Source organism: Gossypium hirsutum, chromosome A04 (assembly GCF_007990345.1).
Source record: "Gossypium hirsutum isolate 1008001.06 chromosome A04, Gossypium_hirsutum_v2.1, whole genome shotgun sequence".
NCBI classification, from domain to species: domain Eukaryota; kingdom Viridiplantae; phylum Streptophyta; class Magnoliopsida; order Malvales; family Malvaceae; genus Gossypium; species Gossypium hirsutum.
Genome location: NC_053427.1, coordinates 80,899,222 through 80,921,932, shown reverse-complemented (window position 1 = coordinate 80,921,932; position 22,711 = coordinate 80,899,222). Strand labels below are relative to the sequence as shown.

The 22,711-nt window shown below is 31.5% G+C and overlaps 1 protein-coding gene across 2 annotated transcripts; it reads left to right on the top strand.

The window, feature by feature from the left end:
* Positions 1 to 8,776: 8,776 nt before the first annotated feature.
* Positions 8,777 to 15,060, top strand: LOC121228199 (RNA polymerase II C-terminal domain phosphatase-like 3). 2 transcript variants are annotated; one of them, XR_005925734.1, is made up of 13 exons: positions 8,777 to 9,808; positions 9,901 to 10,024; positions 10,143 to 10,198; positions 10,288 to 10,348; positions 10,443 to 11,804; positions 12,076 to 12,693; positions 12,781 to 12,927; positions 13,012 to 13,280; positions 13,365 to 13,476; positions 13,550 to 13,807; positions 14,106 to 14,152; positions 14,250 to 14,866; positions 14,904 to 15,060. XR_005925734.1 is itself a non-coding variant. In XM_041111473.1 (12 exons), exons 1-12 carry the CDS (start codon positions 9,171 to 9,173, stop codon positions 14,311 to 14,313), a joined length of 3,756 nt encoding a protein of 1,251 aa, XP_040967407.1. In that variant the 5' UTR covers positions 8,777 to 9,170; the 3' UTR covers positions 14,314 to 15,060. The 2 variants fall into 2 exon arrangements, 1 of the variants encoding a protein (XP_040967407.1); XM_041111473.1 differs by having other exon boundaries at positions 14,250 to 15,060.
* The last annotated feature ends 7,651 nt before the right edge of the window (positions 15,061 to 22,711 follow it).

Below are 22,711 nucleotides of genomic sequence, written 5' to 3'. Positions count from 1 at the left end.
CTAATGTCTTCTTTACATAATTATCTAAGACCTCTAAAGCAAATCTCTCCTGCAAATAACACAAGTTTAGAAAGTAAATATAAATGAAACTTAAACCAATGTATTATAAATTACATTCACGTTATTACCTTAATATTATCGATGTCGAAACGACTTTTTATTTTAGAAAAAATGGGAATCGACCTTAAAACGAGTGGAGTCGTCACCAATCCTTTTGTTTAGGTGTGATTGGATCACCTGATAAAACAGTTTACTCTATTTAAATCAACTTTGGCCTACGAAATTTGAGAAAACAGGTTCGGGAGCCGATTACGTGCGAGAAAGGATTAGTACCCTCACTACGCCCAAAATTGGTACCAAATTGATTAAGTACTATCCTTATGTCTAAGATTTTTTAAAAAATACTTTGAAGTATGATTTCTTTTGAAACATTCGAATGGCTCAAGTTGGTCGTCAAAATTCTCTTGTTTCAAAGGAATACAGCATCACATCCAGCATGATAGGACACGATCCTTTATACTTTCGAAATCGCGATTAATTCTTGACTTCCAAAAGCTCATACGCTAAAAATTACAAAAGGATGCCCAATTATTTAGTCCAACGAAAAGCCGAAACCCAGCACAGTAAGGCATGATTTCTCGAATTTCCAAACATTGAACATTACCTTGTTTTAGAAATTAGAAAATACGGATGAAATTTCAAATGAATATTTGATTATTTTGGACAAACGGAAAATCGAAACCCAGCACGGTAGGGTACGATTCTTCGAATTCCCAAACATCAATCATTACCTTTGTTTTAGTAAATTTTCAATTAAACAATTGTAAAACCAGCTCAAAACGCATTGATTTGCCTTGAAATAAAATGGAACAATCAATTTTAAAGCAAAAAGTTGAAAATTACAAAGCAACACTTGCAAACAAAAGGCGAAATTATAAACATGGGACAATATGCATGAATAACGTATTATACTTGGTGAATGAAGATAATATAAACTTAAGAAACAAATTAACAAGACAAATAATAAAATATAACTAATCAAAGAAAAATATAACCAAATTTTCAAACATGGATGAATAACAATTGATATAATAATACAAAAAACGAATAAATAATATGCAACAATGATATATGAAATAATATGAAAACAATTAACACATAGTGTACCAAACAAAATAAAACTAGGAGCCAATATGATACAAAACAATTTTAAAAATGATGAATTGATGAACAAATAACACATACTGGAATTTGAAATAATTTACATAAAAAACTAGGAATATATATATGATCATTAAAATAGATGTTATAAAAAATAAGACATTTGAATCAAATAATATGTAAAATGTTTTAACTAAATAATAAATTTATTTGAAGTTGATAATATACATACAATAAAATATAACTTAAATAATACATAAAATATGAAAAGGATAGCAAAAGTACATAATAAAATATAATCTTAGGGAATGAATTATATACATAATAGATTTTAAATATATATATACACTTAAATAGATTTAGAAGAAATTCTATGTACAAAATAACATGGAATTAATAATGTATATAGGATCAAATTAATTTTACCATGAACTACATATGTACAAATATATATAAAAACATTTAAACGAAATATTATACAAAATGTTAAAATAATATAATATAAAAAACTTCAAAATAATGATTTTATAAAAACAAAGTAAAATTATTAAAGTAACTCAAAACATATAAAAAATATTAAGTGAATTTTTTAAAAATATAATGAATTATACAAATAGAAAACTCAATTAAAATAAAATTAAAATGAAAGGAATAATTCATAAATAAAATAAACTATTGAAATTAAAATAGGGACCAAAGTGTAATGCGTGAGAATGCATAGGGACCAAAGCTGGAAATATTCCAGATCCCAAAACACAACACTTAGGCAAGGACCAAATTGGATCTACGCGCAGATTACATAGATAAATTAAAAAACAGGAAAAAAAACAAATAAAGCTCAATTGAACAACTGCGCAAAAGGGAAGGATTTATGGCGCAAATATCCCCTTTAAGCAAAACGCGTGGATCCTCGCGGGTAACCGAATCAAGTTGGATCGGGTATAGTCTATAAGACACTGTTTTGAAGCCACTGAAACAGGCTCAAAATGGCACCGTTTTTAGTCCTTTAAAAAGGCTAAAACCAGACCACATTCGGCCGAACCAATCCTAACCTCCTTTCCTATCAACTAGCAAACCCTAAATCCCCTCTTTCAAACACCGATCCACCTCCCTAAACGGCAACCAGTGCCTTCAAGCTTTGAGGGATGTTTTTTAGCCCCAAGATTCCCTTTCGGCCTCGATTTCAACGAAGTAGAACGGAATCCATGGCACCTTCGTAAGGTAAGGCTTTTTTTGTTTTCAAATGCGATAACGAAATTCCTCAAGAAATAAACCGAATGAAAACGAAAAAAATTAAAGAAGCTTAAATCATAAATCACCTTTTAGAAATTTTGATTGAATTCTTTGTATTCGATTTGTATCCGTCCTCAATTTACAGTGTACAATCGGCCTTTTTATAGCTGAACCAAAAGAAAAAGGAAAAAAATAAAAAAAATAAAAAAATGTAAATCCAAATTTCTTTTTCTGTTTTTGCTTTCTCCGTTTATTTGTTCTTCTCGTAGGTTTTATGAACACATGGAGTGTTGTACGGAGGAAGAGGCCCTGGTGACGTGGAGGCTGTGCGTGGGAACCACTCGTGGGTGATCGATCCTGGCTAGCTGCGATGCTAGCATATTCCAGAAACCTCTAGGGTTTCTTGCGCTTTCACACTATTGGGCTCATTTTGGCCATTTATAAATTGGGTTAGGAATTAAATTAGGGGTTTGGGGATTGGGCCTATTAGGGTATTAATTCATTCGGGTATTGGGTTGATTTGGGTTTAATGTTTGGGTCAGATATTATTTGGGTTGTTTTATGTAATTGGGTCATGGGCTATTTTGGACTAATGGACTTTTATTGTTTTTGGGGTTTTTTTTTTGTTTTATTTTGGTTTTGGTTCTGATATAAGCCCGGGCAAATTGGATCTATTACAATCGAGAGCTTGATTTTTATTACTATCAAGCATATGATGCCATGACTCATAGTTGATAGGCAACAGATTGGCATTTTGTGCTATAATGCCCTAATATCCTGCTAAAACCTTAAATTTGTGTAGTGATTGCTTGAATGAAAATGGCAAGGAAAAGGTTCCGAAAGCTTGAATAGTTTTTTTTTTCATTTGTGCAACTCAAATTTTAGATTATCTTATATTATACATTAAATTGAATTGTTTTAAATTGATTTCTTGCTATTATTATTCTAAATTTTTGTTTGTAAGAATGTTATGTGAATTTGAATTGATGATGAAACATAAATATAGTGGTGGTATGTGTTAATTGGTTATTGTTTGTTGTTAAGTATCTTAAGGTATATATTGCTGCACATTTGAATTTTGGTACGAATGAATGATTAAGATGATAGTGGCCCATAAACGACTTTGGATAGTTCTTGGGTATAATTGGTATGTCATATGTTATATTTTTTAGCTCTTTGTTAGGATCTAGTGCCCTAAGTGTAGTTTATTCGTCATTTGTACTTGTAAATTTTCGAACAAATTTATTTAATAAAATTCAATTATTCATATTAATAGCATTTGTATTTGTCCTCAATGGTTTTTGCACAGAAAGCAAAATGTAAACAAATGTTGTCTTACATATTACATAATGTTTAACCAATACTAAGTTGCATTATGTGGTTGAAACATAATGCGAGAAGCCAACTTGTATTAGTAGGTAATCTAAAAGGTCTGTAGTATGATAAGTCAAAATTAAGCAAATTAGTTAAAGGATTATTATATCGTCTATCAAGTCCAATTGAGAAGATGTCTTATCTTAGGTATCAGAGCGATTGACTCTCAAAAGATAAAGACATATATGTGACTTTTTGGATTGATAGTACATTGAACAGGATCTCAAGTTTAATTCATCTTAGATTTGTTTATGGACAATTCATTTGTGATGTCCATAATGCGACTTACCTTAATCTTGAGTAAATGATTGACTATGTGTGTGTGACTCGTATACTTTGATGCATTAAAAGTCTAAGTTCAAATAACTAAATAGCTGAAAGCTGGTATGTTTGGTATACGACTTCTGTACGGCATAACTTCATTTACAATAATGGAATTTTTAGCTTAATTAAGGGTTAATGATATCCTCTTATTGACATTCATGATAGATGAAAAAATAACGCAACTACAAGTCATTGGTCTAAGATGAATGATTTAATTACTAATTGTGAGTAATTTAATCTTTCATGAAGAAAGACGTAATGGTTGCCATGAGATAAAATTGGATCATATTGGGCGAACAACTTTAACCCAAAGAGATAAGAGATATCTTATGTAGGTAACATACTTATGACAAGGTCATTAGACAATCATCTATAAAGTTACTTTCGTAACTATATATAATAAAGGAGAATTTAATCATGTTACTTTAATGGAATGACTCCATGATTAAAGAATGTTGTAATTACTAGACGAAGAATCAGAACTTAATTATAAATTATTTGATTCCTAATTATATATGTCAAATTGGTCTAATTAATGAAAAGTTTATGTAGCAAATTTATAGAAAATTGATGCAAAATAAGATTTGGGTAAAAGAAATGGTAAAATCCAGTTAGAACTTGATTGATGGGTGACATCAACTTAGTCAATAATATGAAGGCAACATCTACATAAGGTCTCAAAAGTCCTAAGATGATTCGAAGTTGTTTCAGATGACAAGACTTGATTCTATTCAATGGCTCTAAACTGAATCCTAGTGTCTTGGACTACAAGTAAGGCGAGTTTTTAAGCTTAGGAAGATGTTTTCTTGATACCTAAATGTTAGAAAAAATCCAGTTCGAAAACAATTTTTTTGCATAGTTAAAAATAAAAATTTTGAAAACCGAGCCGATTTGTGATATTTATAGCAACAAACCCAAATCCAAATTCGCACATATGTTTTTGGATAGACGGATCCTTGTTATTCTCGGCTTTCAACCAAACGATCTTATTTGATATTCTCGTACCATGAACTGCTTCGAGCGTGAGCTCGACAGATTCAAATCAAAACATAGAACTAGAAATAATTTTCTTTGTTTAAGTGTGAAAACAAAAAATCTATTCTCAAATAGAAACTGATAGAATTATTATTCTAGAAAATAGATTCAATAGTTGAGAATTAATTCTCTCTATTTCTGGGCAGAGTAACAATATCTTAAAGTTTTGTAAATAATCCTACCGGTGCCATCTATTTTTAGGGAGAGGAGGTAGAACCATTCTACCTCTTGTTGAGTTGTAGAAGTTTATTTTAAGTAGAAAAATGAACTCCTAGTCTGTTTAGAAGTATAGGGGTAGTTTGTCGTCCCCTTCATTGACATGAAAGGCTTTTGGGTTTATTCATATTGGGTCCAATTATAAGTACTCCATGAACTTTTAACGCAATACTTTATAATTCAATCCAACCCGATATTTGTTTTTCTATTTCCCAAAAACACATTAATATTTTTCCAATTAAATAATCTTCTCAACCCAATTATAATTTCATTAAAATCATGTCGACTTTACCATAAAAGAATTTATGATAAAATATATTAAATATTTCTACATTCAACAGTTCACTATGACTAAATGATTTATTTCCATTTTTAAGCTTTATTTAATTTGAAAAACATAAATTCATTTTCATTTTCATTTTGGAGAAAACACATTCATTTCCAAATGTTTACACTTCTCCATTTTCATTTCCATTTGGGAGAAAACCACATTTCGTTTCCAAATGTTTCTCATTTCTATATTTCTATTCATTTCTCATTTGATCTAACATATAATTCATTTCTAGTTTCAACAAGCTAACAAAGGGACCGATTGGACATATGCAATTGAGGCTTGAATATTTATAATTAAGTTCCAGATTTTTGCCTATTAATTATAAACTCATTTAGTTACAAAATCATTCAACTATAGTATCGTGACTGAGCTCTCTCTAACGACATAGCATTACGAAAGAAACTCGATCAGTGCTCATCTAATAACCTTGCCATAAGTGTGTTACCCTCATAGGATATCCTTAATCTCTTTGGGATAATATTCGTTCTCTCAATTTGATCCTATTTTATCTCATGGTAATTATTACATCTTCCTTCATGAAAAGTCAATTACTATCAAATAGTAATCAAGTCATTCATCATAAAGACAAACGACCCCTAGCCATGTTTACTTTTCATCAACCATGTCATGCCAATGAGAAGATATCATTTACCCATGTCTTAGGCTAAGAATTCCACTGTTGTGAATGACATTACATACTGTCGAAGTCGTATACCAATGCATTGGCTTTCAGTTCCTTATCTCTTTGAACTCAAGTTTTTACTTACGCCAAAATATACAAGTCACACATACATAGTCTGTCATATACTTAGGATTTAGGTATGACAAACTATGAACGTCACAAGTGAATAAATCCATAAACAAATTCAGGATCTATTCTTCTTGGGTCCAGTCTAATATACTGTCAGTTTAGTTAGTCACATCTATGTTTTTATCTTCTAGGAGTTATCCGCTCTAATGCCCAAGATAAAACATCTCCCAAATTGGACTTAATAGACGACATATTAATCTTTCAATCAGTTTACTCATTTTTTATTAGACTAAGGACATGGTTAGGCTCGTCTACTAAGTTATCTTTCCGTATTACGATCTGACCACGTAATATTGCTTAGTATTAGTTTAAACATTAGACAATCGGTGAGCAACATTTACTTATATTTTGGTTGGTGTGCAAAAACCATATGAGGATAATTATACAAAGTATATTAATGTAATCAATTAATTTGTTTTATTAACCAATTTATTCGAAAAAAATTAGAAGTGTATTAAGACGAAAATACTACACTTAGGGTAGCAGATCTAATGCTAAGAACACGAAAACAACAAACAATGTGAATTAAATGAATTTAAATAGTAAAGATAATGAAGAAATCGAAAAGTAAAAGGTGGAAGATGGAATAGATAAACCAGTAGATATGAATAGAAGGATAAATGTATGATTAAACCGTTCAAGAAAGATTTCCTGAAAAACTCAACCAATGGTTTTGATTGACCCTTCAAGAATGAATAGTTGGCAACCCGACGTTTTAAGAACTTGTCCTAAAATATTGAACAATATTAAACAAAAAGATTCTTCTGAAAAAAAAAAAGAATTTAATATTGCAAAATAAAATACTCTAAAGAGCACTTTTATTAATCAAATAATAAAAAAAAACGTCATACTTAATGTATAATAAAGATGACTTTATATAGGCTAGTTAATTATATCAAAATAAAACTTCTAAGTACAATTAAACTCTAATAAATCCAAACAAGAAGTAAATCTAGTTTAATTAATTTTTTTTGTTGACTAAAAAGCACACTTTTAAACAACTAAAAATACTTAAAAATATCCTAAATTTTGGAATAAATAAATACAAAAAATATAAAACCTAATAAATTCATTATTATGCTTATATATAGTCAAAATTATGCCTTAAAATCGAACCCAATACGATTTAAATATAAATCAAACACCCAAATTCGTAATTCCGATAATCTTGTCCAAAATTTTCTGCTCACGCAGTCTTCACTTAAACTGTAATAACATCGGTCAGAAGAAATCTCAACCCAAAAATACATGGATCCCATCCAAAAATCTATTGCAAGTCAATTGATTTTTCTAGAATTGGAAACTAATAGCTTCGATGAATTGAATTTAATAAATTTCACTCTATATGTGCATATATTAGTTAATATATCAGTTAAACTTTTAATAATATAGACATAAATATAACATACATGTGTACTTGTATAAATAACCTCCAACTCTATCAAGGGTTTAAAGCTAGTAAAGATATAATGACGCGGGTGAAAAAGTTTTTGTATAAAGTTTAGAATTTATAAATGTGCTTGTCATGAATTCAAATTTCACTAATGTAAGTTTTTTTTATTGAATTTTATAAAAAAATATAAAAAGATAAAAATACTCACATAATAATATAACTTATTCTCTAGTTTCTTTAACCAAATTAGTGTTTGATTAATTTGCAACACCAATTTAATCAAGAGTTTAAAGTTAGTAAAGATTTGAAAAAAATATTGTTTTCAACCTATTTTAAAGTTCAAATTGGTTAAAATATGCCATAAGTCCCTGTACTCTTTACAAATTTTAGAATTTAGTCCATGTACTTTTATTTTTAGGAACTTAGTCTATTTACTTTTTAAATTTCAAAATTTAGATCAAATTATTAAGACTGTTAAATTCGTTCGCATGACAATTTGAAATATAAATACATATTCACTTGGTAGCAATATAACTAAAAATATTACGTTATAATGAACCTAAATTTAATAAAATAATTTTAACAGTATGAACAATTGAACTTAAATTTTGAAATACGAGGAGTAAAAGAACTAAATTATTAAAAATTAAAATATAAGAACTAAATTCTAAATTTATAAAAAATATAGGGACTTAACCTGTCAAATTTAATATTTTTATCTCAACTGAATTGAGTAGAAAGACCCATTAGTCATAGCCGTTCTCCACTACGCTTAACTATTCCAAGTTACATCATACTAGCGCTCACCAAGGAACAACCTTTTTTTTAGGTTTTATAGATGCTGACGTGTGTGGCCCAGATTTAAACTTCTTGCGTGTCCTAGATTCCCCATCTTCCTTATAACATTTGTCGCCACCATCTTAAAACCCTCAAAATGATCATCGCCAGATCTGAGTTCAAATCTTTGAGAAAATTAAGAGAAAATTTCAATTTAATTTGGTCTGGGAACCTGACCTTAATCTATCGGCGTTAAAGCATTTACTCTAAACCAATTGCGTGCGATATTTTCTTTTTGATTTTCTGTTTCTAGCCAGAAATTGCGCTAGATCTAGTGAAGAAAATTTCGTCGATTTTTGGTTTTCGTTTGACGAGCTAGGGATTTGGCATCGATTTATTTCTTTTTTTATTGGAAAAAAGGAACTGGTTTTATAAATATATGTTTGGTTTTGGGTCTAATCGGATTGATTGGAGTAAATTAAAAGAAAAGAAAAAGGGAAACCCTAGGTCAGATGGGAAAAGATGAAATCAAATTGGAGGATGTTGAAGAAGGTGAAATTTCGGATTCGGCTTCGATAGAGGAGATCAGTGAAGAAGATTTTAACAAGCAAGAGGTTAAGATTTTGAAGGAATCGAAATCGTCGAAAGGAGGGGAAGCGAATTCGAATTCTAGAGTTTGGACAATGCAGGATCTGTGCAAATACCCTTCGGTTATTCGAGGGTATGCTTCGGGTTTGTATAATTTTGCTTGGGCACAAGCAGTTCAGAACAAACCTCTCAATGATATTTTTGTTAAGGAGCTTGAACAACAACCACAACAAGACGAGAACAACAACTCCAAGCGATCGTCACCCTCGTCTTCGGTGGCTTCTGTAAATAGCAAAGAGGAGAAGGGCTATAGCGGAAATTCAGCTGATAGAGTTGTGATTGACGATGATACTGGGGACGAGATGGAGGAAGACAAGATTGTGAATCTTGACAAAGAAGAAGGGGAGTTGGAGGAAGGGGAGATTGATTTGGATTCAGAACCAGTGAAAGAAAGGGTTTTGAGTAGTGAGGATGGTAATGTTGGTATCTCGGATGAGTTGGAAAAGCGAGTTAACCTGATTCGGGGAGTACTAGAAGGGATTACTGTGATTGAAGCAGAGAAGTATGAATACTGCATTGAAAGGACTACCTTTTTACTTAATCTTAGCGAGTAAGATGACTCATGTTGAATGATTGCATTTTTTCTTTTTGTAGATCGTTCGAAGTAGTTTGTTCTAGACTGCAGAATGCTTTGGAGAGCTTGCGAGGATTGGTATTTGAATATGGTGTTCCCACAAAGGACACCCTTATTGAACTGGCATTTGGAGCAGTTAATTCTGTAAGACATCCAGGAGTTATTTTCTAATAGTTCTTCTCTGACGGTTGTATAAAAACTTTTGTTAATTCATGAAATGCTGATTGCAAATGTTGTGGAGTCTGATTTATTTTCATTACAGGCATTCGTTGCTCTGAATAGTAATTTGAAGGAGCAGAATGTGTCCATTTTATCAAGGTATTTATTGGTTTTAATAGCTTTTCTCTGTTGTTCTTTTATCAAACCAAATTGCTTAGTTATCTCCTTGTTTTGCATTTTGGGAACAGGCTACTTTCTATCGTAAAGGGTTTTGATCCTCCTCTGTTTCCTCTTGACAAGATGAAAGAGGTGTGTTGTTGATGACTTACTAGTTTATAAACTATTAGCTTTGTAAGATTGTTGTGTTTATGGCAAGCTTAAACACAGTTGTCTGTTTTTACAGATAGAGGTGATGCTGCTATCGCTGAATTCCCCTGTTAGAGCAATTGACTCGGAGAAAGAGATTAAGATTGTTAATAAGAAGGATCCTGATGCTTTAGCTGTAAATGTTGGTCATGATTTGACAGAAGCTTTGACGCCTGGAGTACCTAATTTTAGGAACAAAGGTCTTTCACTACCCCTGCTAGACCTTCACAAGGATCATGATGCAGACAGCCTTCCTTCGCCTACTCGAGAAACAACACCATGTTTACCTGTACTCAGGCCATTGACTACTGGAGATGGTATGGTTAGATCTGGATCTATGATGGCTAAGGGTTTGCCTGATGAAGAACGTAATAAAATGCATCCTTATGAAACGGATGCCCTCAAAGCCTTTTCCAGCTATCAAAGAAAATTTGGTCGAGGTTCTTTCTTTTCAAGTGATAGACTTCCTAGCCCAACCCCTTCTGAAGAATCCGGTGATGAGGGTTGTGATACTGGTGGGGAGGTTTCTAGTTCCTCCAGCATTGGTAATTTTAAACCAAATCTGCCTGTTATGGGGCATCCAATTGTTTCCTCGCCACCTCATATTGATAGTGCCAGTTTGACTTCCAGCATGCAGGGACAGTTTACAACTCAAAATGCCACACCTGTGACCGTGAGTTCTGCATCTAGTATACTGTCAAAAGCTTCAGCAAAAAGCAGAGACCCTAGACTTCGGTTTGCCAACTCTAATGTGAGTGCTTTGGATCTAAACCAACGGCCCTTGCATAATGCATCTAAAGTGCCACCTGTTAGTGTAATAATGGATCCAAGAAAGAAAAAGAGCACGGAAGAACCTGTTCTAGATGGTCCTGCACCCAAAAGACAGAAGAACGAGTTGGAAAATTTTGGGGTTAGGGATGTTCAAGCTGTGTCTGGAAATGGTGGGTGGTTAGAGGACACTGATAATTTTGGGTCTCAGATAACAAACAGAAACCAAACCATGGAGACTTTGGATTCCAATTCCCAGAAAATGGAACATGGAGTAACTTGTTCAAGTACTCTAAGTGGGAAAACCAATACGACTGTCAATAAAAATGAGCAGGTGCCACTGACAGGCATGAGTAACCCTTCTTTGCCTGCTTTGTTGAAAGATATTGCAGTAAATCCTACCATGCTGATAAATATACTTAAGATGGGACAACAGCAGAGATTACCATCTGAATCCCAGCATAAAACTCCTGATGCTCTAAAAAATACATTGTATCAGCCAAGCTCAAATCCAGTTCTGGGAGTCGTTCCCCCAGGAAATGTTATTCCCTCGCCCTCTGTTAACGTTGTTCCCTCAACCTCATCTGGTACTTTGTCAAAACCTGCAGGAAATCTTCAGGGTCCTCCTTTGGTGAGTACCTCATTTTATATTTACACATATACATATATATACATCTTTTTAAGTATACATACATACACACATAAAATGAAATGCTAAAAATGTGCAAAGTCGTACCTGTTTTAAGCATTGGCCTCTTTGGCAAGTCTCTCTTCATACCATTTCTGGGTTTCAAGCAGATGAAGATAAATAGAATTAACTTGCCTTTAGTTGAACGCATGAAAAATAATATTTATTCACATATCTCATTTTTGGTCCTGATGTTCAATTGATGACCTTCCAGGACGAGTCTGGAAAAATTCGCATGAAACCTCGTGATCCCCGCCGTGTTCTCCATGGCAACGTGCTTCAAAAGACCAGTAGCGTAGGACCTGATCAATTAAAAACAAATGGGACCTCCCCTGCATCAAGTACCCAGGGAAGCAAGGACAATATGAATGCCCAAAAACAGCTTGAGAATCAGATAGAAGCTAAGCCAATACAATGTCAGCTTGTTCCACCCCCAGATATTACCCAGCAATTTACCCAAAGTCTGAAAAATATTGCTGGTATGATGTCTGGTCCGCAATCATTTGCCAGTCTGCCAGCAGTGTCCCAGAATTTAGTCTCCCAACCAATACAAGTGAAGTCTGAAACCACGGATAAGAACACGAAAGGTTCTAATTGTGAGGATCAGCAGACTGGGACTGGTACAGCGCCTGAAGTAGGTGTAACATGTCCTCCTCCTTCACAGAATGCATGGGGAGATGTCGAACATCTCTTTGAAAAATATGATGATCGGCAAAAGGCAGCTATCCAGAGAGAAAGGGCAAGGAGGATAGAAGAGCAAAAGAAAATGTTTGCTGCTCGCAAACTCTGTCTTGTCCTGGATCTGGATCATACACTTCTTAATTCAGCCAAAGTGAGTTGTTGTAAATGAAGTCTTAGCAGTTCTCTCAAAAAAAATTCTGGTTTTCTTATCCAAGCCATTTAACTTTTGTCTTCTCAGTTTATTGAAGTAGACCCAGTGCATGAAGAAATCTTAAGAAAGAAAGAGGAACAGGATCGTGAAAAGCCACAGAGACATCTTTTCCGCTTTCACCATATGGGAATGTGGACCAAATTGCGACCTGGAATCTGGAATTTCTTAGAGAAGGCAAGTCAATTGAGTTCTTCCTTCGCTCTACTACTCCCTGGGACTTGATTTTTAATTGACACCGATTCTCTCTTACTATTTCAGGCTAGTAAGTTGTATGAGCTGCATCTTTATACGATGGGAAACAAACTTTATGCTACGGAGATGGCAAAAGTGCTTGACCCGAAAGGGGTTTTGTTTGCTGGACGAGTTATTTCTAGGGGTGATGATGGTGATCCCTTTGATGGTGATGAGAGGGTTCCCCGGAGTAAGGATCTTGAAGGGGTTCTGGGTATGGAATCATCTGTGGTTATCATTGATGACTCTATGAGAGTCTGGCCTCATAATAAACTTAACTTGATTGTTGTAGAGAGGTATGCATGTCTTGCTTAAACTTACAAGTACTTTGATCCATGCCACTGTTTTGATCTTGTGCCCTTCTATCATGATTTGCACAGGTATACTTATTTTCCTTGTAGTAGGCGCCAATTTGGTCTTTTAGGTCCATCTCTTCTTGAGATAGACCATGATGAGCGACCTGAAGATGGGACTTTGGCTTCTTCTTTGGCGGTGAGAAGACTGTTTTGCTTGATATAGTCATTTATGAAAAATTAATGTCTGACTGCTATTTTTGTCGAAATAGGTTATTGAGAGAATACACCAGAATTTCTTTTCACATCAGAATTTAGATGATCTGGATGTTAGAAATATCCTAGCAACAGAACAAAGGAAGATTTTGTCTGGTTGTCGTATAGTATTTAGCAGGGTGTTTCCTGTAGGTGAAGCCAATCCTCACCTACATCCACTGTGGCAGACAGCGGAGCAATTTGGGGCTGTGTGCACAAATCAGATAGATGAGCATGTTACACATGTGGTGGCTAACTCTCTCGGAACAGACAAGGTACTGGCACTTGTGTATTCTGTTTTTTTAAGTTTAATTGCTGAGATATAGTAGTTTTTCGTGGTGGCATTGTTCAAGACAATTTTGGTCAACCTGATCAGAATCCGAGTTGCTTAATTTTCATGTGTATTTTCTGCTAGACAATTATTTGTAAATGCTTCTTGCCTTGAGGTTTTTCTGCAAACAAACTTTTTTCTTGTTGGATTCATTGATTATAGCATGGGAAATCTGAGCTCTTTGTTTCAGTTGTGATCATGTAGCTTGAAGCAAATCTAATTCATGATTTTGTTTTTAACAGGTGAATTGGGCTCTATCTACTGGAAAATTTGTTGTTCACCCGGGCTGGTGAGATTGTTTATACTTGTTAATTTACTTGTATAATGGCAAATTATTAGCATTTTTAGACTTGACACCTTTTTTTTCCCCTTTAAAAAAAATACAGGGTGGAAGCATCAGCACTGCTCTACCGGAGGGCAAATGAGCATGACTTTGCCATTAAACCATAAATAATCACCACCTCCCTAATCATTTTCCTGATAAAACTAATACCTGATAAAAATCAAGAGTCAAATACATGAAAGTGGGAGATGGAAAACCGTCAGGTATTTTTTGGGGTTGGTTGACGTTGGGATGGAGAGCACCCCCCGTGATTTTCACTTTTTAACACATTGTCCACTCTCTTTGGTTGGCAATTGCAGACTTCCCCTTCGATTGCCAACCTGATGAAAGGAGTTACATGAACCGGTTTGATATTGACAGAGTGCATAGAAATTTTTTTCTGCCCTTAGAGCTGCAAATTCCCCTTAATGATGGCTTTTTAGGATTTGAAAAGATGACCTGGTTGAGCATGGTTAAAAGGGCAGCTTTCATTAATGCTCAACTCTCTTGCGGTACTAATAAACTGCCAAATGCCTAATTTTGTAAAAATGGAATGCAATTAATTGAAGGGAAAAAAAATAGTTGAAAGGAGTGAGTGTTAAGAAGTAAAATGAAATCAAAGATGATTAGAAATGAAAGGAATGTCAAGAGAGGAGAGCTTGATGGTCGCCAACCAAATAGGTTGGGGTGATTGAGCAGATGGGAGCCAACCAAATAGGTTGGGGTGATTGAGCAAATCGGAGTAGGTACGGCGTGGGATTTAGGGGCTGTACTGTCTAGCATTGAAACATAAGAATCTCAACAGATAGTGTTTTTAATTCTAATGTAATATATTATTTATTATTATTCATTATTATTTGTTTTGTGGTTGTTAATTTTGGTGGACCGTGAAGTCATGGTTTTGGGATTCGGAAAAGGCTATAATTGTGTAGTTCCGAATTAGTTGGAGAAGGTTATGGTTTTGAAGGTGTGGAAGATATAACTACAAATAGAATAAAAACTGACAATACGAAAAGAAGGAATGAAGGAAAGGACCAAGTAGTGGAAGTCAAATGTGCTTCTCAGGGCCTATGCTTGATAATTAAGATTTTGCCTTGTCTACGGCCCTGCCACATAACGTGTGGCTATGCCGTAGGAGAGATTCCGCACAAAAATAATCTCTAGGACCACTACTAAACTGGTCAACTACGTAAATTGCAAGAGATTCTTGTGTTTTTGGCTTGTCCGTCTTACTTTTTGCATGGTTTTACAACGTGTTTGCTTCTTCAAAATTGGAAAACGATAGAACACATTTCAGAGTAAAACACACACCCATTAAATCAAGGTTTTACTGTATGGGAGATTTTGATTCTGTATTTTTTACTAATTTTCAGATATATATTTTTATATAGAAAGCTTTTTTAAAAAAAAAAGGATTTTAGTAAAATCTATATTATATACACGTACAAATATGTTTTTATATTTATATAGAAAATTTAAAATTGTAAATCTTTAACATTCAATATTTTTAAACATCAAATAAATAAAGTAAAAGTTAGAAATATTTTAATATTTATTATAAGTTACTATCAATTTAGTAGCCTAAAAAATAGAAGTAGAAATGATTAAGATAAAAAAATAAAAATGGTTTAAAATCAAATAAGTGAAATGTTTTAAGATTTCGCGGTGGCATTTAAGCCCGACCCCATCCCTTTTTTATTTTTTATTTTTTTTAATTTTTTTGCGGATATTACGTTAATGGAGAGGTTTTTCTTGGTTTGGTCCCTTTTGAACCTTTTAAATAATATATATTATACATCTATTAAAGGAATATATATATTGAAAGTTTGTTTGCAAATAAATTATAAATATATATTTTTACAATATTAAATAAAAAAAATCAGTGAAATAAGTTTCCGTCAATAGCGTAGAGTCGACATTTATGGAAGTGGGTGTTTTCAACATCCATGCAATGCGGGAATGTGGGATAGAGGTGGATGAAGCAATCCTTGTCATCACCGCCCGTCAACCTTACTCCACTCTATTAGGGATGGCAAAATTTATGCCACTTCCGGGATTTTACTCCAGTCATTTCTGACTGTATTCATTTTAAAAAAACATGGATGTGCATGGTTAAGCTGGTTGTTACTTGAAATGTTTGCTCCGTTTCGTCCCACTTTGACTTTTAGAATTACTATTTTTATTTTTTATAATATTTTATGTATCTTTTTTATATTCTAATATATATATACTAAAATCATATATATGAATATGATATTCTATACGTTTATGTTATACATGTACTAAAAAATTATATATACATATTAAAATAATGTTCATGAATACATTTTTTATATTTAATTTTATAATATTAAATTGAAAAATCATTAGTGAAAGAAAAGTGGTGGAGCGATGTGGAGCAGTGTAGAGGGATTATGAGTATATTTGATATCCACGGATGTTGATGTTTTAACATTCATACAAACAGGTAGGGGTGGACGAGGTAATCCTCGCCATGCGACACTCAATTGCCGTTCCTAGTTGGGAATGTACTTAGCATATTCCAGTCAAACTACTTTTTCAATGGACACTTATATTTAGATATTGATCAAAATTCTAAATGGTAATAGTTAATTAGGATTTTAGTCTAATTTTATTGGTTGAGGATTCCAGTCCTGTTACACCTCATTGCTATTCCTAGTTGGGAATCTACTTAGCACATTTGATTTCAAACTGCTTTTCTAATGGGGCACCTATGTTAGATATTGACTTGAATTATAATTGATAATATTAATTAAGGTTCTAGTGTAATTAGGATTACTTTTATAGTTAAGTTTAGCTGATATTGATAACGATGAAATCATAATAAAAAAAGATTTATCAGTGATCAAATGATAGTTCTCATAAATAGAGATTAGAGTTTAGCTTTTAGAATTAAAAAAGAAGAAGAAGAAGAAGAAGAAGAAGATGATAGATGTAATTCTTAAAGAGTCTCTGTGTAAGGAAGTTTGTAACTTTATCAGTGCAAAACTCACGCATGGTTGTGGGGAAGGTGTATAGTTTTAGTTGTGCGAAAATTACAAAAGTTAATGTGGGTGTAACGTTGTGGACATTGTAAGAGAAGATTTGTTGCAAATCTTAATTGATCTAGTGGTGCTTTAATGAATTTTTTTTATTAATATCTATATAAGTGAATTGATGTTAAAGAAGGAAGGCCAATGGTGTGATGGAATTTGAGTCCAAGTGGAGATGGTTAGATATTGACCCAAATTTTAATTGCTAGTATTGGAGCATGATTCTCGTGTAGTTCTATTACCCCAAGTTTACTAGAAAGTTAAATTTATTTAATAAAATAGATATTTTTAATAGGTAGGAAATCTTAGTGAATAAAATTTAGTGGTGATTAAGTAATATGCAGACTAAGATTTAGCATTTAGAATTAAGAAAGAAAGGAAAGATGGAATGCTTACAAAATGTTTTTATTAGGAGGGTTAGTGATTTATGTGTAGAAAAGTTAGGAGATAGTGATGTTTATCCTTTTTAAGATCATGAGTGTAGGCAAAAGATGAATCACATTAAATATTATGTTATATGAATATGATGTCTATTCATCTCTTTGTTACTTAAATTTCTACCTATAATTTCCAACACCTTATTAAGAAGAAGGTTAAGTGAGTTTTACTAGACCAAGGGTAAAAATTTCATTTCGCCTATTCAGTAAACATTTTTCTTTTTAAAATATTTAGTTTTATTAGCTTCTTTTTAAGTTTTACAAATTATTTATTTGAATATAATGAATGTATATATTTGTACAATAAATTAAAAAAATATTTATATAAAATATAAAATAATTAAAAGAGCTAATGCGTAAATTTTTCTATATATTTAAGTAAAAATTAAAAAATTTCACTATAATTTAGTTTTATTGATATTTTCCATTCTACTTTTGAATTAAACTTAAATTTACCTCTCTTTGACTCTATATTGAATTTTACCTGCTTCATTGAAATTTGAAACTTAAGTTTGATTCTTTATTAAATTTTACCATTCAATTTTTAATTTTAAATAACTTGAGGACAAACTCAATAAAAATATTTTAAATATTTTTTAATAATGAAAAATGATAATTTAATTAATATAATGTTAAATATGAATAAAAACTCTCATTTATAAAAATAACATTAGTTTTCCTTTTTATATTTTAATTTTTCAACTCTTCCATTAAATGAAAATTCAAAGTTAATTTATTAATTTATAATTTTTTTATGAATTAATTTATTGTTAACTATTAAAATAAAATATTTAAATGATTTTTTTCGTTATATTTTGTTTTCAAACCATCGAAATCAAATGGCAAATTTTATTTTAAAAATATTTAAAGTTGAGCTGTAAATTTACTTATATTTTTAAAATATAATAGCAAATTACCAATAAAAGTAAAATATAATGATAAATTTCAATATTCACTCTACTAAAGTGATAGATTTGCACTATAAGCTTAATAAAAATGATATTTGAGCTTATGTGATACTCTTTTCACTTCACAGGAACTAGAGTTAAGCCAAATGCTAACTATTTGGGCAAGAAGTGAAGAATTTAGGTTTAGCTTTCTTTGAATTTGATCATTTGATGAATAAAGTTATAGTTAATCGAATCTCAAGGCCTTGATGGCAAAGATTTAATTTAAGCTTAGTGACCTTAAGCATACATGTTATAAATGAGATCTAAGGGTCACCCAAAATTTTGTAAAATCAAGAGAGACCTCAAAACAATCTTTTAATTACTGCTCTATTTGCATAAGTGATCCTTTCACTTGACAATGAGCCTGTTGCATGAACTGTTTTTTTTTAAACAAAGAAAGATACAAAATAAATAAACTAGACCCTTAAAATAGAGTCTTTAAATTGTCTTAAACCTAATTTTCTAATACGAATTGTTTTGGCCAGACTATCAGCAATTAAGTTGTCTCTTTTGGGAATATGCTGAACTTCCCATTGCTTCACCCTTTTTAGAGTCTGATGAATTCTCTTGCCTATGGCAAAATTAGAGTTCCCCGAAATACCTTCCATGATTGTGTTAATAGCTTCAATACTATCTGTTTCGATAAAAATATTCTCGAAGGTTTAAGATATATTTCTTAAATAATTTCGAGCTATGGATCTTTTTGTTTTGGATCATTTAACCGTAAATCTCTTTATCTAAATATACTTTTCATCTAAAACCCATTCAAATGAAATTCAAAAAAACTAGTTACACGATTCCAATTTAAAAAATTTTCTCTGACACTTAAGTCATGTTTCCAAATGAAGTTATAATACTAACCATATTTGACCAACTTGTTTTCCCTAAACAAGCATCTACATACCATCCCACTTATTGCATATATTTCGACCTATAACACCAGTCGTTTACTTGACAAGTAAGAAGGCCAACATGTAGTAGCCTCCAAGCATTGTCTATGTCCCATCTCCACAATACTTCAACTAGGAAAGCTTCTAACAATATTTACTTTGATACAAAAAAATATCATAATTATAGCTTGTTATAGTTACTTTTCAAAGCCTTTACATGTTCCGTGTATTTCATCGGTATAGTGAAAAAATTAGTTTTTAACACTTATTTGATCATTTTAGTCCTTTAACCTTTAAATTTTAGTTAATTTGTTTCTTTTAGATAGAAAAATTGATTGGACTACAAAAATTTTGAAGACACTGACGTGACTACTCATGCGACAGTTCACATATACTTAATAAAAATTTAAAAAAAAATAATAAAAGTTTTCAAAAAATTATCTATGTAAGTGCCATTAAAATTTTAATATTTCACTCAACTTTTACATCTAAAGCAAAGCAATTTGATTAAAATTTGAAGGTTGATAGCTAAAATGATAAAGAAAATAATTAGAACAAAAATGAAAAAAAAGAAGAAGAAATAGGTAAACATTAGAAGCAAAATTTATATTATACATTAACAATTTAAATTGATCTAGATTAATATTTGAAGACAAATCTTGTATCATTTTATTTTGAAGTGACAGGGTAAATCTTTTTATTTTGGGATTCTAAAAGGTAACTTAAATTGAAGAATGTTGGGATCGACCCTATAAACAATGAAATAGAAAATGTGGAGAAGATTGAATATATACAAATGTTTACGTAGAAAATCCTCAATTAAGAGGATAAAAAACTATGGACAAAGAAGACTTCACTAATTCGGCAAACCAACAAAGAGTACAAGATGGAGAAAATAATCCAAAAGAGCAAAAATCCAAAACCCAAATACAAAGCTTTGTCAAAAACTCTCTTCAAAACTCTTCATCAAATCTCACAGAAGAGATATTCTATCAACTCTCTAAAATAGGGTTACAAAGACCTTTTGAATAGGTTAATATTAAAGTCCTAACACGACTAAAATATTCCTAAATTAATCAAAGTTCAACTTGGAAAAGATAACAGAGCTTAACTTGGAGAAAAGACCCAATTTATAGGAGAACACATCGCTATGTCGTAACATCATCCATCGCGTCATCTCGACGTTCCTCGTCATGACATTGAGCCTATTTTTGGCCTTCTTCGATTGCTCATCAATCGTCTTTCTAAATGCCTACAAATAGTTCGATAAATGCAAGGTACACACTATAAAGAATAACTAATATTAATTAATTCATTAAAAGTATGTTTGTAATGTGTTCCTTTAGCAAAGAAACATGTTTAAATCTTTCTGATTTCTTCCATTTCTACATGTAGTGGTTGTCTTTCAAATTATTCTAGACTTCAATTTTACAATGTATGGGATATGCTTATATTTATTTCAGTTTAGGTTTATAATTTATTATGGTTATGTTATGTTAATTCTAATTCTAATTCTAACCCATTAATTATAGAAAAAACTCCTTTTAGAAAAATGTCTTCTTTGTCCCAATTTGAATATGATTGGAATTTTGAGCTTGTGAGTGGTAATGACCTATAAATGGGGCATTTCAGAGACCCACTAATGATATTCTAGTGCCTCTCTTCAAAGTTAATGGGGCCTAAAATGACTCCAGTCATAATAATCCAGTTTTCTTTCATTTTTTTAATACATACATTTACTGTATTCAAATTAAATTATTAATATTGTATCTACCGTTTATATCTTTTTGAGTGAATATTTATAATTTATGATTTATACAAACGAAGGATAAATTTATAATAACTTTTTAATACAGAGGGAATAAGTACAATATAAAGAAAAAGGGCAAAAAAATTTATAAATACAATCATTGAATCTCATATAAATAAATTTGAAATTCACGCAAATTTATCACTAAATTAATGACATGGTTCGCAATAAAATTAGAACATAAAAGATAGAGTTTTCTAAAAAAAAAGTGTTTACCTTTAAAACCCCATTTAACAAGTGAATTCAACTTTAAATGATAATAGCCGATTGAGATTTAGGTCAATTTATATGGGTATTGTTGTCAATGCAAGATGATATGAATTCGAGTGTGCTGAAATGTATTAACCTTTTATTTATAATGAGATTATTCAAAAAAAATTAAATGATAATATTTTACAAAAAGGGTTTTGGAACCTGTAAATGTAGGTATCTCCTTGTATCTAACACAAAGGATCAATGGTGGTCTACCTTTATATGATAATTATGTGTGTGCAATGCTCATTGCAAAGTGTAATTATTAACAGGGATAAATTTTCAAATTACACATGAATTTTGATTCAATGTATAATTTGATATATGAACTTTGATTGTGGTTCGAATGTATATATAAAACTTTCATTTTGATTTAATCATGCACATTTAAAGAAATAAATACATTAATTTATTTATATATTGGATGAATATAATTATTTGTGTATGTAATATATAAACATAAGATGATGTTATATTATTAATTGTATTAATAATTAATAAAAATTTATAAAAATTAAAATTTCATGTATAAATTTGTAAAAAATTAAAGTTGGTGTATAAAATTAAACATTAGACTTGGGAAATTCATATTTATAAAAAAAATTCTATTATCAGTCTTCAATAAAAAATATTAATTAAAATTTAACATCCTAACGTTTCAAATCTGGAATTCAAGATTCTAGAGCTTCCTAAACAGATAACTTTAGATGGTTGAATATAAATATAAAAACTAAAAAATCGAATTTCTCTTAAACCAAATAATTTGGTTAAAAGAAAAAAAAAAGTCGAATTAATTAACTTTGACTCCCTAATAGAGATTCAGTAGTCTAAGTAATCCAACAATTACTGTTTCGCAAGTCTCAAGCAATTGTTGAGACGCCGCTACCTTTATGGATAAAGAAGAGCAACAACATCAGACTGCAGTTTTATCTCGGGTGGACAGCCAAGTTCTCCGCCAGCAATCTCAATGGCTTCAAACTATTCTTTCTGGTAATCTTTTTCTTGTTAGTTGATGTTGATGGGAATCTATGCTTATAATCTTCCACAATAATCAGATGTATGAGGATTGATGTACTAATTAATTAAGTGGTGTGTTCGTTATTTGTTAAAGGGTAGTAATCATTGACAAAGTTG